The sequence below is a fragment of the Myxocyprinus asiaticus genome, chromosome 45 (assembly GCF_019703515.2).
Source record: "Myxocyprinus asiaticus isolate MX2 ecotype Aquarium Trade chromosome 45, UBuf_Myxa_2, whole genome shotgun sequence".
NCBI lineage: Eukaryota > Metazoa > Chordata > Actinopteri > Cypriniformes > Catostomidae > Myxocyprinus > Myxocyprinus asiaticus.
The window spans coordinates 31435207-31450101 of NC_059388.1; the positions used below are offsets into that span (position 1 = coordinate 31435207).

At 39.6% G+C, this 14895-nt stretch overlaps 1 protein-coding gene across 6 annotated transcripts in view; it reads right to left on the reverse strand.

Moving 5' to 3' along the window:
• Positions 1-127: 127 nt before the first annotated feature.
• LOC127435170 (exportin-T) overlaps positions 128-14895 on the reverse strand; it is a 35645-nt gene continuing 20877 nt past the window's right edge. For all 6 annotated transcript variants that reach the window (XM_051688410.1, XM_051688409.1, XM_051688408.1 and 3 more), the window contains 13 exons: positions 12290-12434; positions 12080-12199; positions 11806-11900; positions 11301-11370; positions 10976-11214; positions 7952-8237; positions 6074-6263; positions 4817-4933; positions 4512-4627; positions 4375-4422; positions 4152-4220; positions 1942-1998; positions 128-1692 (listed from right to left, as the gene is read on the reverse strand). In XM_051688410.1, coding sequence (XP_051544370.1) covers positions 1666-1692; positions 1942-1998; positions 4152-4220; positions 4375-4422; positions 4512-4627; positions 4817-4933; positions 6074-6263; positions 7952-8237; positions 10976-11214; positions 11301-11370; positions 11806-11900; positions 12080-12199; positions 12290-12434 — 1579 coding nt within the window. In that variant the 3' untranslated portion in view covers positions 128-1665. The remainder of the gene's footprint in view (positions 1693-1941; positions 1999-4151; positions 4221-4374; positions 4423-4511; positions 4628-4816; positions 4934-6073; positions 6264-7951; positions 8238-10975; positions 11215-11300; positions 11371-11805; positions 11901-12079; positions 12200-12289; positions 12435-14895) is intronic.

Genomic DNA, 14895 nt, shown 5'->3' on the forward strand with positions numbered 1-14895 from the left:
AATTTGATTTTAAAATCTGTGCAGCATCCCTGTGAATAAACGCAGGCGAGCTGCAGTAGGAAATACAGCCGTTCGTCTTGAACGATTACACAGAAGCACTGAAAAAACTTTCATCTGGAAATCAAAGTGAGATTAGTAAATACTTTATTGGTCATGACAAAAGATCCACAAAGTGGAAGTGAGGTGGGGGAGCACGTCTCAGCATATCAAAAATAAATCAAGTTTCGACAAAGACAGTTCAGTCTACCTTTGTCTTCCTCTCCTCTTATTTGGCATAAATACAGTGGGTTTTTGAAGAGCAGGACTGGAGCGTTTCTGATATGTAACAGGTCACAGGAAGTCTAAACCAAACGTTCATGTGTCACGGCGGAGAGATCAATGGTCATTTTAATATTAGAAATTACACCCCTGTTCATGGCAAAGTGCTTCGTTCAACATTTTTTTTTTTAATTTCCATGATTCTTAAACACTAAAGCCAATGTGACGATCAAATGTTTATGCCAAACCTATCTGCAGAACTTTGCACATGTTCTTTGCCATGACAGATCAGCATATGAGTGTCTCAAGGAATACAACACAGATTGTCAGTCATAATATCTCCTTCCTACAAATGACATTGGAATATTCCGTAAGAGCAGGGCAGGCGGGGAATTTTCAGCTTTTCCCAAAATAAACAAACCTAGCAGCGTAACCCAACCGAAACATTTGCCACACTGCAGATCCAGGGATCAAACCTCGTTAGAAAGATTTTTCACAGTTTGTAACATTACAGACATTGCATATTTCATATATGTTTTTCCAAACACAAGATCATCAGAATATGATGGACCGGCTAAACATTCAGTGTTGAATTGTTTGGAAGCGATGTGAAGTCGAATTACGAGTACAGATTTGTCAGGAACATTTCATGGAAAATGAAGAGGGTTTATTTGATAGAACAAAAATTGCCTTATAAATTGATAATTTCGCAGTTTACGAACAATTAAAGAGCATGAAACAAAAAAAAATAAATGCAAGGACAAATATTTTAGGCCCAAAAAACAATAAAGAGCACTTCCATTTTTTTTTTTAAACCTCATCACTTCAAACTAAAACCTACGCTGCTTTTCCACAAGGTTAAAACTAATAACTATATACAGTCTTAATCCAGCTCTTCTTATACTGAAATTCTAGAGAAAAATCCACTGATTTCTCCAAAAATAAACCTTTCATTAAATTAATTCTAATAACCATCTCATTTCCAAAGAGAATTTTCTGTAACATTTGGGTCATATTTCCAAACAATAACCAAAACATTTATTTCCTGCACATTTCAACAGGAAAACATTAAACTTGATTTTCCCTTGAAATTCTGTCCGGAACTGAAGCCCCTCCCACCCTCACAAACCCCACCTACATGCCATCGGCTCTCTGTCTTGACCAATCACAGACAATCTCACCAGTCCAGACGGCTAAGCCCCCATGGAGAGCACGACTCTGATTAAGCCAAGGCCGCTGTGGGGGCGTGGTCACTGTCACGTGACCCGTGTTTGGGGTCCAAGTCCCACAGACAGGATGAGTGTGGTTACGCTTCTCTTTAAGTGCAAAAGTAGCTTCTATGCTAAAGCGCCGTCATTATGGTGGTCTGTAAGTGGCTTTGAAACGCTCCACGCGACAATTCCAGTTTTAAAGTTTTGCCTGTTGGAAGAAAGCCTGCAGACAGAAGCAGCATGTTAATATAGCAATATAAAAATCCTATTAACCTCAATAAATATCTCCTGTCTTACTGCAGATGATTCATCAGTGCAAGTTATTCTTAGAAATAAATGTTATAGTGTTCTCTGTCTCTATGAACACTTTTGTGCTAACATAAGATAATATTATTTCCAGCTAAATATCACTTTACAGGTGTTATGTTTTGCAAATGAAAATGATTTTCCAAACGTAAAACGGCAGACAAACCTTCATGTAGTTCTTCAGAACTTTAACGTCTGGTTGCTGGAGCACCTGACAGAGTTCCTGAGAAGAAAACAAGAGTTGATATTGATCAGACAGAGTGAAATGTTTCCATCACAATCATTTCCACCATGATATTACAGGTGAGGTCTGTCTGCACTTTTATATCTCTCTTGAAAAAACACGAAAGGATTTGTGGCATAATGTTGATTATCACAAATTAATTTCGACTCATTCCTCCTTTTCTTTAAAAAAAAAAAAGCACAAATGTGTGTTCCAGTGAGACACTTACAATGGAAGTCAATGGGGTCAATAATCTGTAAACATTCAAATAATCACTGTTTCAAAAGTATAGACACAAGACATAAACAATATACATATTAACTGGATTTTAGTGTGATAATCACTTCTTAACCTTTTCTGTGTAATAATAAACAAGTTTTTTTTTTCACCCAATTTGGAACGCCCAATTCCCAATGCGCTCGAAGTCCACGTGGTGGCATAGTGACTCGCCTCAATACGGGTGGCGGAGGACGAATCTCAGTTGCCTCCGCGTCCGAGACCGTCAATCCGCGCATCTTATGTGGCTTGTTGAGCGCGTTACCGCGGAGACATAGCGTGTGTGGAGGCTTCACGCCATTCTCCGCGGCATCCACGCACAACTCACCACGCCCCCCACCGAGAACAAACCACATTATAGCGAACACGAGGAGGTTACCCCATGTGACTCTACCCTCCCTAGCAACCGGGCCAATTTGGTTGCTTAGGAGACCTGACTGGAGTCACTCAGCACGCCCTGGATTCAGACTCGTGACTCCAGGGGTGATAGTCAGTGTCTTTACTCACTGAGCTACCCAGGCCCCCCTAAATAATAAACAAGTTTTAACAGAAAAATTAATGTAAGTGCTTTTATAAAATTATAAGCGTCACATTTCTGCCTTTAAACACTCTAAAAATTGGCCCCATTGACTTCCATATGTGCTTCAATTTAACAGACTTCAGCTTTTTTAACCCTTGTTCTGTTCCGGTTGACTTTTTTCTTACCAAAAAAAAAAAAAATCCAATTGGAATAAAATTCCTTGACTTGGTTCACATATTGTATCTGAAAACACAAATAAATTAGACAATTTTCTTCACATTTTTTTGGGTTTTATTTCCCTTTGTTACACTTGTGTTCCCGGTCAAAAATGACCGACCATTGGAAATGAATGGATTAGACTACAACACACAGAAATATTAAGTGTTCACACATACAAAGTCATCAGACATGTGAACACACCCACACGTGTTGAACGCCCATTTGTGCATCATCTTTCCATGTACACTCTTTAAAAAATATTTCAAGATCTACTCATTATGTTGTGTTTGGGCTCGTCTGAATCGGGATAATCTGCTGTATGTTACAGTATGTCATCTTCTATGTTATATGTATGTTTAGGAAGCAATAAGGAAAAACGTGACAAAAAGACATTCCTGTTTGTTCTATTTATGTGTGTCAGTGGGAATTTCATACACTAAAACTCACTGCAGTTTGACCTCTGAGTGAAACAAAGTTCCTCATTGCATTTTACTAATTGAGACCTTTCTAAAGATATATAACATGTTTTTATGTTTACCAACTTTACCAATATAATTGTTGTGATAAATTTGCAAATTATGAGAACGAAACAGTTCTAATCTGTCAGCCAATTAAAAATAATTATTTAAGAATTGTTAAGATCAGCTATATGCATTATAAAGTCCAGATTGTAAGCTTTAAAATGACACCTACGTTGTTCAGATCAAGAAAGTGGTTATTCATTTATTATGTAATTATATGTTTTTGTTTTCCGCAGGGAGTGCCCCCCACTAACCCGGTTCCATCAATAAGAATACATTTTAAACTATATTAAAAAAAAGGAGTATAAAACCTGTCATAATTATTAAAAAGTAGTTGATAAAAAGATCTAATGCAAAATCTTGCGATAATATATGCAGTATGAGAGATTTATTAACAATCTTAGTTTGCCGGTCATTTTTGACCGGGAATACAAAATGTGTTTGCACAAAATGAACGCAACATAAGGGTTAAAATAAAGGAGGGACGAGTCAAAAATGTATTTTTGTGGATTGAGCTTAACTTGTATTGAACCTGGAATATTCCTTTAATACTAATGTAATCACTCAGAGTTACTCGAAGCATTCACAGCTGATGAAAGCAGGTGTGTTTGAGGTACCTGTGTAATTTCAGGTGACACCTGCAGTGAGGGCAAATACTCCTGTAGAAACTGAATACACTCCAGCCCCTGAGCAAAGACAAAACAAACGCTGTCTGTGTTACAACACATCCTCTTTAAAGGCTGTTACGTTCAGTTTACTCATCTGAATGAGTAAAATCACTTTAATTCATGGTCTCTGCTGTCCAGGTTTTGGCTCTAAATAAGATGATACGAGACTCACTCTTTTGAGATGAATCATATGCAGTGTTAGCGTGCACTCCGATAGAGTCTGTAACAGAAGAGTGGAGAGTTAAAAATCACAACTTATCAAAATTACCATATCGGTTTACTGCTCTTAAGAACACAGAACAGACTTACTAAGACAGTCTGAGCATCGGAAAGGTCAAAGGTCGGCTTTAGAGGGGCCATGAAACATGCTGGGATGATGTGTTTATAGATGAAATCAGGAAAACCCACCAGACCGTCTTTGCCACCTGAGAAAGAATAAGTTATCAGTCGAGATGTTGTCATGCTGTTGTTGTCTTAAATGATTGACAGATGTGTATAAGCATTAATAAACACAATGACAACTGAATGTCATTATATCATTATAAGATTCCTGTAATTCTGTCAGTGTGAAAGAGCTTTCTGTGTTTGCTGATGTCTGAGCGTGTTGTTCATACCCCATAGCTCCACTAGTCTGGAGAGAATAATGAAGCATGTTTTCTGAGCGACGGGGTCAGGGAAGTCTACAGCTCCCTGGATGATGGTGAACAGCACACGTTCAATGTTTCCGGCTCCTGACAAAAAAAAACAAAAAAAAACAAGTATTCAGTCACATTATGTCTTCAGGCTCACTAGTGTGTTTTTAACCTCATGAGACCGCCGCGTGACTGCTGTAAGCGTTTTCCATTTCCCTTTTTGATTTGTAAATAGTAGCACCTAATAAACAAATAAATAAATTCTACAGCAAATAGTTTTCCTAAAAATGTATGTCCACATATGTGCACAGCGGGACTAAGTTGTGAAATTTTAAATAACACCAAGCTATAGAAAGTCAATAGTTTATTATGTTTCCAGGAGTGTTGATTATTCATGTTTCTGAGATGTTAATCAGAAATTATCATAATTAATTCAGATTCAAAGTAATGTCCAGCATCATCCAATCACTGTCAATCATGTTAAAATAAAATGATACATTATAAATTCTGAATCTATGTACTGATTATCATTGTCACATGTCTGTCAAACATGTTGAGTGATCCAAACATCATCTGCAGCCTGAAACTGAACTTTTGATCAGATTTTAGGAGTGAATGCACTTAACTGCATAGAGAGCTATAGGATGCTCCCTTGCTCCCTATTTAGTGAATGACTTAACCTCCAGTGTGCTGTCTGTCTGCACTGGTCTCAGAACAGTTTGAAATGCACCTTATTTTCATCCTAACTCCATATAAAGCCTCTGAAAGCAAAATTTTCCAGTTTTTGGATGTGGTGTGATAATGCACAGTGAATATAAGATATTTTTAGGAAGATTAGCCTATAGTCCACATACGTGATCATTGTGTTTAACAGCGTGCTGTTTCGCGATAAATCAATGCGGATTTTAAAATGGCATATCGGATGAAACTAGAGACTCTAATCTTTTGACTCAAACAGGTTTCAATGTAAAAACTGAATGAGGTTTCTTACCAGATGTAGTTTTGTTGCCGTTTCTCCCAAAGACAAACTCAGCTGAGATCGGCGCTGTGTTGTTTTGTCACATGACTCGTGCATCAAAAGTTTAACCCTTTAATGACAGCCCAGAGTCTCCTGAACTGAGATCAGTCAGTTTAAATGAAATGAAATTATGCATAGCTTATAGCGAAGCCAAAACGTAATGTCCTCGCATGTGGACGCGGGGTCTCAGGAGGTTAAGCAGGATAGCAGTGAACTCTCACCCTGACTGGCCATGACCTCGTTCATGCCACTGCTAGCGATCGTCTGAATGAAACTGAAGTAGCTTCTTCTCAACATCTGTTTCTCCAACGCTGCCGTCTGATCGTTCTCCTCTGCTGGACGAGACAGCACTTCAAATATGGCCATCACCAGCGGCATGAAGACTTCCTGCAGGAACGGAGACACCTGGTTCTAGAGGGGGGAAGAGAGTCACTAAAATACAACAGTCTGCAAAATGAACATGTTGACATTCATTTTTATTCATAAAGGACAACTTGGCTGTTGTTCTTTCTTTTATTATTTAATTTTGTTTCACGAATGAAGCAAGTTAACACTAAATTAACACTATTCAGGGTTAAATGGGTTACAACACCAAATATTTTTGTGTGAAAATATGTTAAAATGTGAATTAATAACTTAACATGCTGGGAAAAATCACTGTATGCATATTTAAGCAGCCTCTGAATAACCTTAAATTATTTTCCACTACTTTTTGTATTTAAAAAAATGTTAAAACATAAAAAATAAAAAAAAGGTTGTGTCACTGATAACACCAATGCCATGAAATCAAGGGACAAACATTATTTAAATTATTAATAATTTCGTTTTGCATTTTTGCACACTTGTTCGGCCTTACACTAATTCTTGTATTAAAAATAAGTACAAAATAAACACATAAATAACTTTACATGTCATACAAGTCGTGCAACAGATGAAGGGGACAAGGATATTTTTCAGGCAATTGACAATTTCAAATATATTTTCATTAAAGGTTAGGTTATAGAACGATACCTTTTAACTATTATTTTTTGGGCAATCTGAAAGCTTTTTCATGACTAAAGGGACATGTTTGTCAACATATTTTGATACTGACCCAAATGTTGTCAGAAATAACTGGGGGCGCTAGACGATGAATCCTCCATTAATCTGCATTCAAATCTCAGAACAGATCTAATTTATTTCTCACTCTGGAGAGTAATTTGTAATTAAAACTGACAGTTGCAAGGATTCATACTTGTTAAATCTGCCACAGCAGTATCTATAAAATATATATTTATTTAAATCCTCCAGTAACACTTGATTGTGATTGGCCCATTCTGAACAGCATTACCAAAAGTAACGGGTGCCACGTGACGGCGCTGTCTATGTGCTGCTTCAGCAGTGGTCTAGTGGTCTGTCGTTGTGTTTTGCCGAAAATAAATACATTACATTTATTAAACGAATTAAGCAACGCATTTTATGATTTTCTTTTTTTTCACCCAATTCAGAACGCCCAATTCCCAATGCGCTCTAAGTCCTCGTGGTCACGTAGTGACTCGCCTCAGTCCGGGTGGCGGAGGATGAATCTCAGTTGCCTCCGCATCTGAGACCATCAACCCGCACATCTTATCACGTTGCCATGGAGACATAGCGCGTGTGGAGGCTTCACGCTATTCTCCACGGCATCCACGCTCAACTCACCACACGCCCCACCGAGAGCGAGAACCACATTATAGCGACCACGAGGAGGTTACCCCATGTGACTCTACCCTCCCTAGCAACCGGGCCAATTTGGTTGCTTAGGAGACCTGACTGGAGTCACTCAGCACACCCTGGGATTTCGAACTAGCGAACTAGTGAACTCCAGGGGTGGTAGCCAGTGTCTTTACCACTGAGCTATCCAGGCCCCCATTTTATGATTTTCGATAATTCAATAACTTTTTAAGCACCTCTTGGTAAAAATGGCTATTTTCAAAGGTTTTCAAGGACTTAAATTTGAAAAAGCCAAATTCAAGTACTTCAAGCACTCCAAGCACCTTGTACGAACCCTGCTGTAACAGGACTGGACAAATGAGATAATATTGGTCAACCATAATAAAAATGTAAAATGGAGTGTGCACCTTAAACTTGGCTGTGATTTGACTGATGAGGGGGATGAACTCCTGCAGGTCTCTGGGTTCACAGTCTTTCAGCATGTGCTGTGATGCCGCAGGGATGAAGGGAAGCACCTCTTCTTCCAGACAGATGATCATACGGTGCAGGAATGAACGCACGGCGCTACGCAGCGGCCCTCGCTGAACGGGACAGCTAAGTGCAGGCAGAAACGTCTGCAGACAGTCCAGATACACCTCAGAGCAGCCGCACTGCCTCACCGTCTGCTTATTACTGAACGCCTTACTGGTGCGACTGACACAGAGAAAACACAACCAGTTTATAAGAGAGAAACACTGGACACAACACCACATGCTGGACAATTAGAAGAAACTGCTGCTCAAATTCTGCGAATAGTGTAATGATCTGAACATGTTTTTTCAATTTTACTCCTTGTGATGATTTATGGATATATTTATTTATTCTCTCTCAGCTTATGCTCTTAAGCATAAAGCAACCTTCTAGTTAACCCTTCTAGGTACAAGAATATACATTTTACGAACTATCATTAGTTTTTCATCAAATTAGTCACATTTTAGCTTTTGAAAAATGTTCAAATTCTGTCTATTCCATCAATTAATATCTTGAAATTTCATATATATTTGTTACGTTTTTATTGTTTACTTTAGTATTTACATTGATATGTAGAACACGCGCTTAATCGGTACCGTCTCTGACCCCGTTTCCACCTGGTATTACGATGCATCTCGTGTGATCCGATCACATGTAATCAGGTGAGACACATTGCTGTTTACACCTGGTCGTTTAAACGCGTCTCCTCTGAACACTGTGTTCAGATTTGGACGGCAGGTTCTCTGTTTCAGGACAACATACATAAATCATTCACTGCATGTTATGAAAGTGCAAGAGTAAAAAACAAAGAAATCGCACTGTTTCTCAAAGATGCGGCTGAAATGTAATCCAAGCACAAACACAAAATGTCAAGCAGAATTATCTGTTATTTTAGTGAATTACCTGTATTAAAGTGTTTGTGCTTGTCACCTGTGTTGATATCCGATCACAAAACGTTTTAGACCTGTATTTAGGGATGACCACATGTGAACAGATCACCTGAAACGCATCTTAATTTCAGGTGGAAACGGGGTCTTTTAAGACTAACTGCATCAGCCAGTAAGCACATACACTATATTGCCAAAAGTATTCGCTCATCTGCCTTTAGACGCATATGAACTTAAGTGACATCCCATTCTTAATCCATAGGGTTTAATATGACGTCGGCCCACCCTTTGCAGCTATAACAGCTTCAACTCTTCTGGGAAGGCTTTCCACAAGGTTTAGGAGTGTGTTTATGGGAATTTTTGACCATTCTTCCAGAAGCGCATTTGTGAGGTCAGACACCGATGTTGGACGAGAAGGCCTGGCTCACAGTCTTCGCTCTAATTCATCCCAAACGTGCTCTATCGGGTTGAGGTCAGGACTCTGTGCAGGTCAGTCAAGTTCTTCCACACCAAACTCGCTCATCCATGTCTTTATGGACCTTGCTTTGTGCACTGGTGCGCAGTCATGTTGGAACAGGAAGGGGCCATCCCCAAACTGTTCCCACAAAGTTGGGAGCATGGAATTGTCCAAAATCTCTTGGTATGCTGAAGCATTCAGAGTTCCTTTCACTGGAACTAAGGGGCGAAGCCCAGCTCCTGAAAAACAACCCCACACCATAATCCACCATCCACCAAACTTCACAGTTGGCACAATGCAGTCAGACAAGTACCGTTCTCCTGGCAACCGCCAAACCCAGACTCGTCCATCAGATTGCCAGATGGAGAAGCGTGATTCGTCACTCCAGAGAACGCGTCTCCACTGCTCTAGAGTCCAGTGGCGGCGTGCTTTACACCACTGCATCCGACGCTTTGCATTGCACTTGGTGATGTATGGCTTGGATGCAGCTGCTCGGCCATGGAAACCCATTCCATGAAGCTCTCTACGCACTGTTCTTGAGCTAATCTGAAGGCCACATGAACTTTGGAGGTCTGTAGCGACTGACTCTGCAGAAAGTTGGCGACTTCAGCGCACTATGCGCCTCAGCATCCGCTGACCCCGCTCTGTCATTTTACGTGGTCTACCACTTCGTGGCTGAGTTGCTGTCATTCCCAATCACTTCCACTTTGTTATAATACCACTGACAGTTGACTGTGGAATATTTAGGAGCGAGGAAATTTCAGGACTGGACTTGTTGCACAGGTGGCATCCTATCACAGTACCATGCTGGAATTCACTGAGCTCCTGAGAGCGGCCCATTCTTTCACAAATGTTTGTAGAAGCAGTCTGCATGCCTAGGTGCTTCATTTTATACACCTGTGGCCATGGAAGTGATTGGAACACCTGAATTCAATTATTTGGATGGGTGAGCGAATACTTTTGGCAATATAGTGTATATCAAGAGAAGACGTTTGTAATTTCTTTACTGCATCCATGTGTGATTAGAATTGTTTTTAGGTGTTTTTAATTAACAACTGACTGTAAAAAACAGAAAGGTTATTAAAAGAGACATTATACAATGACAAATGGAGCCGTGGATCTCGTCTTTGGACGCACAGAACGAGTTAAACCAAACCTTTACTCTCAACACACAGTAAAAGGTCCTCTGTGCTCATAACTTCACTATACTACTCAATCACTGCAGAGTGAAATCTGAACATTTACTGTCCAGTGGCTAATCACAGACATTTTTCACTTTGCATTATAGAGGGTTGCCACAGAGTAAAAGAAATATCGATGGGATTTAAGAATCGATATCGAGATCGTTTAAACAAAGATTGCGGTGCATCAGAAAATGTATATTTTTACCTAGCCCTATTTCAGATACATGTCAAGATATAAAAAAACTTGTCAAAAGGCTAAAAATTAAATATACTTTTTTTTCCCCTTCCTGTTGTACACCCTGCCCAACAACTCATTACGTTTTGAAACGGAGCCTCCAATTAACCTTTAACCCTCTGGATGAGTACCCCACCATGGTAACTGTGTGTGTTCACCTGGCAAAGCCCACAGCGTGACTCAGACAGTCGGCCAGCACCGTCTGTCTCTCTTCAGTAGCTTCCTGTGGCAGTTTTGCAAGCAGCATGCGGAACGCCTCCATCAGTGGTGTGAGGAGACTGCGCATCAGAGCCTGTTTACGCTCAGCCGGAGACTCTCCGTTTACGATCAGCACACCGGCCGTCTCAAACATGAACAGCTGATCATCACTACTCAACAGCGCTGGAAACCCATTCTCCTGGAGAGAGAGAGCTGATTGATCACAAAACTACAATGCAAACATATATGAAGTTATAGATGATAAATAGTGCAGCGAGCAGTTACCGGGGGTGCAAGCTCCAACAGGTCCTGTATTCTGCTCAATATGTCCTCGATAAATGCATTCATGTGTTTACTGCACAGAGAAATAAAGAAGCAAATATGCAGGATGCACTGATATAAAAATGGTGGATGATAGTGATCATTATTTGTCATGACCAATAAAAAAAAATCTATATTGTTTTGCCAACTAAAAAGTGTTTTATGGTGAATTTTAGGTGAAATCAGGCATCAAAGTGGAAAGTCTTTTTGGTCAAATATCAGCCTATTAATATAATGCATTATACAAACAAGCCTTACTATTATCTTCTTCCAGTATCATCCGGATTAAAACAAACCATTTGTAATATTTACCATAACAATGTGACAAATTTAAACGTAAAGCTACAGCCAAACGCTGCCAAATCCTCTCCCGAAGAGCTTTAGCTGATTATGAATGTCATGATGTGTGTGTGTGTAGCTGTATCAGTTATTTGTGCATGTGTTTGTGCGTTTGCATAGAATGACTCACTGCAGGGTTTTGATGAAGCGTGAAAACAGGTAAGCCACTCGACTGCGCACTTTAGGACTTCTGTGTCTCAGACCACGATGATCCAAAAACGCCATCTTACCAGAAAACACACACAGACACTCTTGAGAACTTCTAAATGATCCAAATAGTGGTTTGAAAGTTTTAATTTGTGCACACAACAAAAAACTGATCATATCACACTCAAGGACAAATTGTTCATATGCCTAAATGACACACAAAAATTGCAAACAGTATTAAAGCTCGGAACACTCACTAAGACATTGGGAATGTGCTGCGGATCCACGAGGAAGAATTTATCGTAACGGACGACGGTTTCGAAGAACTCCAAACTGACAGAGGAATGCTGATACTCGCTCACGTTGCAGGAGATGAGCTACACACACACAAACACACAACATCAGACCGCTGTTATCATGGTTTTCAGATGTCTGTCTGAATGCGATTCAGTGAATGCTGGTCTCACAGTTCTCATCATGGCCTGCAGTGTGCTAGCTTTAGTCTCGTCTCCAGAGAAATGAGCTCCGTGAGATGCAGGCAGAGCTTCACCCAACATATACAGCAGCCTGATGGCCACCTCCACCTCCATGAACTGCACCGTCTGCCAGTTCCTGCACACAGAACACACAGAAATACATTTATATAATTAGTCAAGGACATAATTTTGTTTGATCACCAATACTATCCAAATAAGTCTACAAACAAATAAAACATAATAATTGTACATAAGAACTAATTACACATGCAAACACAACAATGACTAAAGGTTTGTATAGCATGCAGACATGATTTTAGTAATGAGATTTCACAGAATGAGTTTCATTCTGTGTCATTTGAGTCATCATTAAGTCTGTATCATGTATTTGGCGCCATCTCCTGGTGGTCATATGTAACATTGTGCTTCATGTGGATTATCTAATGATCTATACATCTGATTACCTTGTGTGTGGACTCACTTTAAAGATAATCACCTCCTCTAATCAATGGTATCATGTTTTGTTTATTTTTCGTGAAGTTATAAGTGAAAACACGGCATATAAGCAACACCAACATAATATCACTATATTTTTGCCTACAAGTAAAACAAATAGTTGTATTGGTTGTATTCTACTCTTTGAGAGCTTTCCAACAACATATGACACATGACTATTTGATCAGTTTGATGTTTTTACGGATTACAATAATATGTAAAGTGCAAATTTTATTATAAATCATCAAAACGGAATACTTCTGATTTGTCTGCAAATTTCAAAGCACTTGTTCAGTTTAGGTCATAATGTCTACATGCATTGGATAATAGAGCTTCTAAACTTTCAAACGATACCTATTTTGTGTTGGTCAAGACTGTAGCTTTGACAATATTTTTTTTCTTTGCGGGTAATTTTAATTACATTTGATCATAAAAAATTGTCTAATCAAATTAATTCATAGAATTTTAATTAAATGAGAACTGAACAATTACTTGTCAATATACCATTGCATTATTTTTTATCAAATTAAGTGCTTCAATACTGATAGTCACAGCACAATCCAGAACCCAAAATTCTTTTGTATTTTTTTGAGCATCACAGTATTAATGAAAGCAATGTTGAAACTCTTGCTTGTGAGATATTGCTTAAATATAATGTAAATATGATTGATATATCATTATTATTACTACTGCATTGAATATTACATTTTACTAAAACAGAAGTAGTATATTTCGGTCTAATTATTTCAATTTCACAAGCTTTTATTTTGGCGGATGTTTCTGATGACATCTCACCTCCGGAAAAGTAGTTCGCTATATTGGCTAATGTGCTTATGAAACTGCTAAAGGCTATGATTTAAATATATAAAAATACTCTGCTTTTGCTGTGCTTCACTGTGAAAAAAGTGCTCTTCTCTTTGTCATTAATACACACAGAGCGCACGTGATGTTAATGATGCTGTAAGTGTATGAGCGGCCGGCTTCTCATTTACTTACTGTTGAAACTCATGTAGACCGTATATTTTTTTTAATGAAATCTCAGCCTTTTGTTGTTTAATCATCACACTAGGTCATATCATGATTTTCATTTGATTATTAATTGTGCATTTATACATTCATTTTATCCCAAATATATCAAATTCCACGACATTCCGCGTTTTATAGTTAATTAATGGATTCTGCTACTCCAGTCCGTGTTTTCCGCATCACGGAAATCATAGGGCCCTACTTAGTGTTGCACAGTAGCCTATACTGGTGTACCACGGACTCTGGAGATACCACAGTATTTTTGATTAAATACAGTTGTATGTATGTATCTAATGCTTATGCAGCAAGACACTATGAGCAAAGATCTTCACCCAAGGGGCAGTTCACTCTGACTGTTGCGGTGCATCTAACTGTTTTCCAGCATTTCGTGCACGAGCGCTGCATTTTATTAGACGCTGCGTCCATTTAAAAGGAAATTCAACCTTCTAAACACGTTTCTAAACCATGTATATGTTGTGCAATTTCATGTCTTACTGCAAGGGATGTGCACGAGTAATCGAGTTCTCGTTCTGCACCAGCTATTAGAGTATTAAAATCACTACTTGAATATTGTTGAGGCGTGTCGTCGAGGTGTTGGATGAGAGAAGTTATCATGGCGTCTGTGCTTCTAGAGCAAAGTTTTTTTTGGGGGGGGGGCGGATTTTTCCCCTTTTCTCCCTAATCTGGAATGCCCAATTCTCAATGTCCTTTTAAGTCCTCGTGGTCGCGTAGTGATTCGCCTCAATCCGGGTGGCGGAGGACGAATTCCAGTTGCCTCCGCGTCCGAGACCGCCAACCCACGCATCTCATCACGTGGCTTGTTGAGCGCGTTGCCACGGAGACACAGCGCGTGAGGAGGCTTCGCGCCATCCACCACGGTAACCGTGCCCAACTCACCACGTGCCCCACCGAGAACGAACCACATTATAGCGACCACGAGGAGGTTACCCCATGTGACTCTACCGTCCCTAGCAACCGGGCCAATTCAGTTGCTTAGGAAGCCTGGATGGAGTCACTCAGCACACCCTGGAATTCGAACTCGTGAACTAGCGAACTCCAGGGGTGGTAGCCAGTGT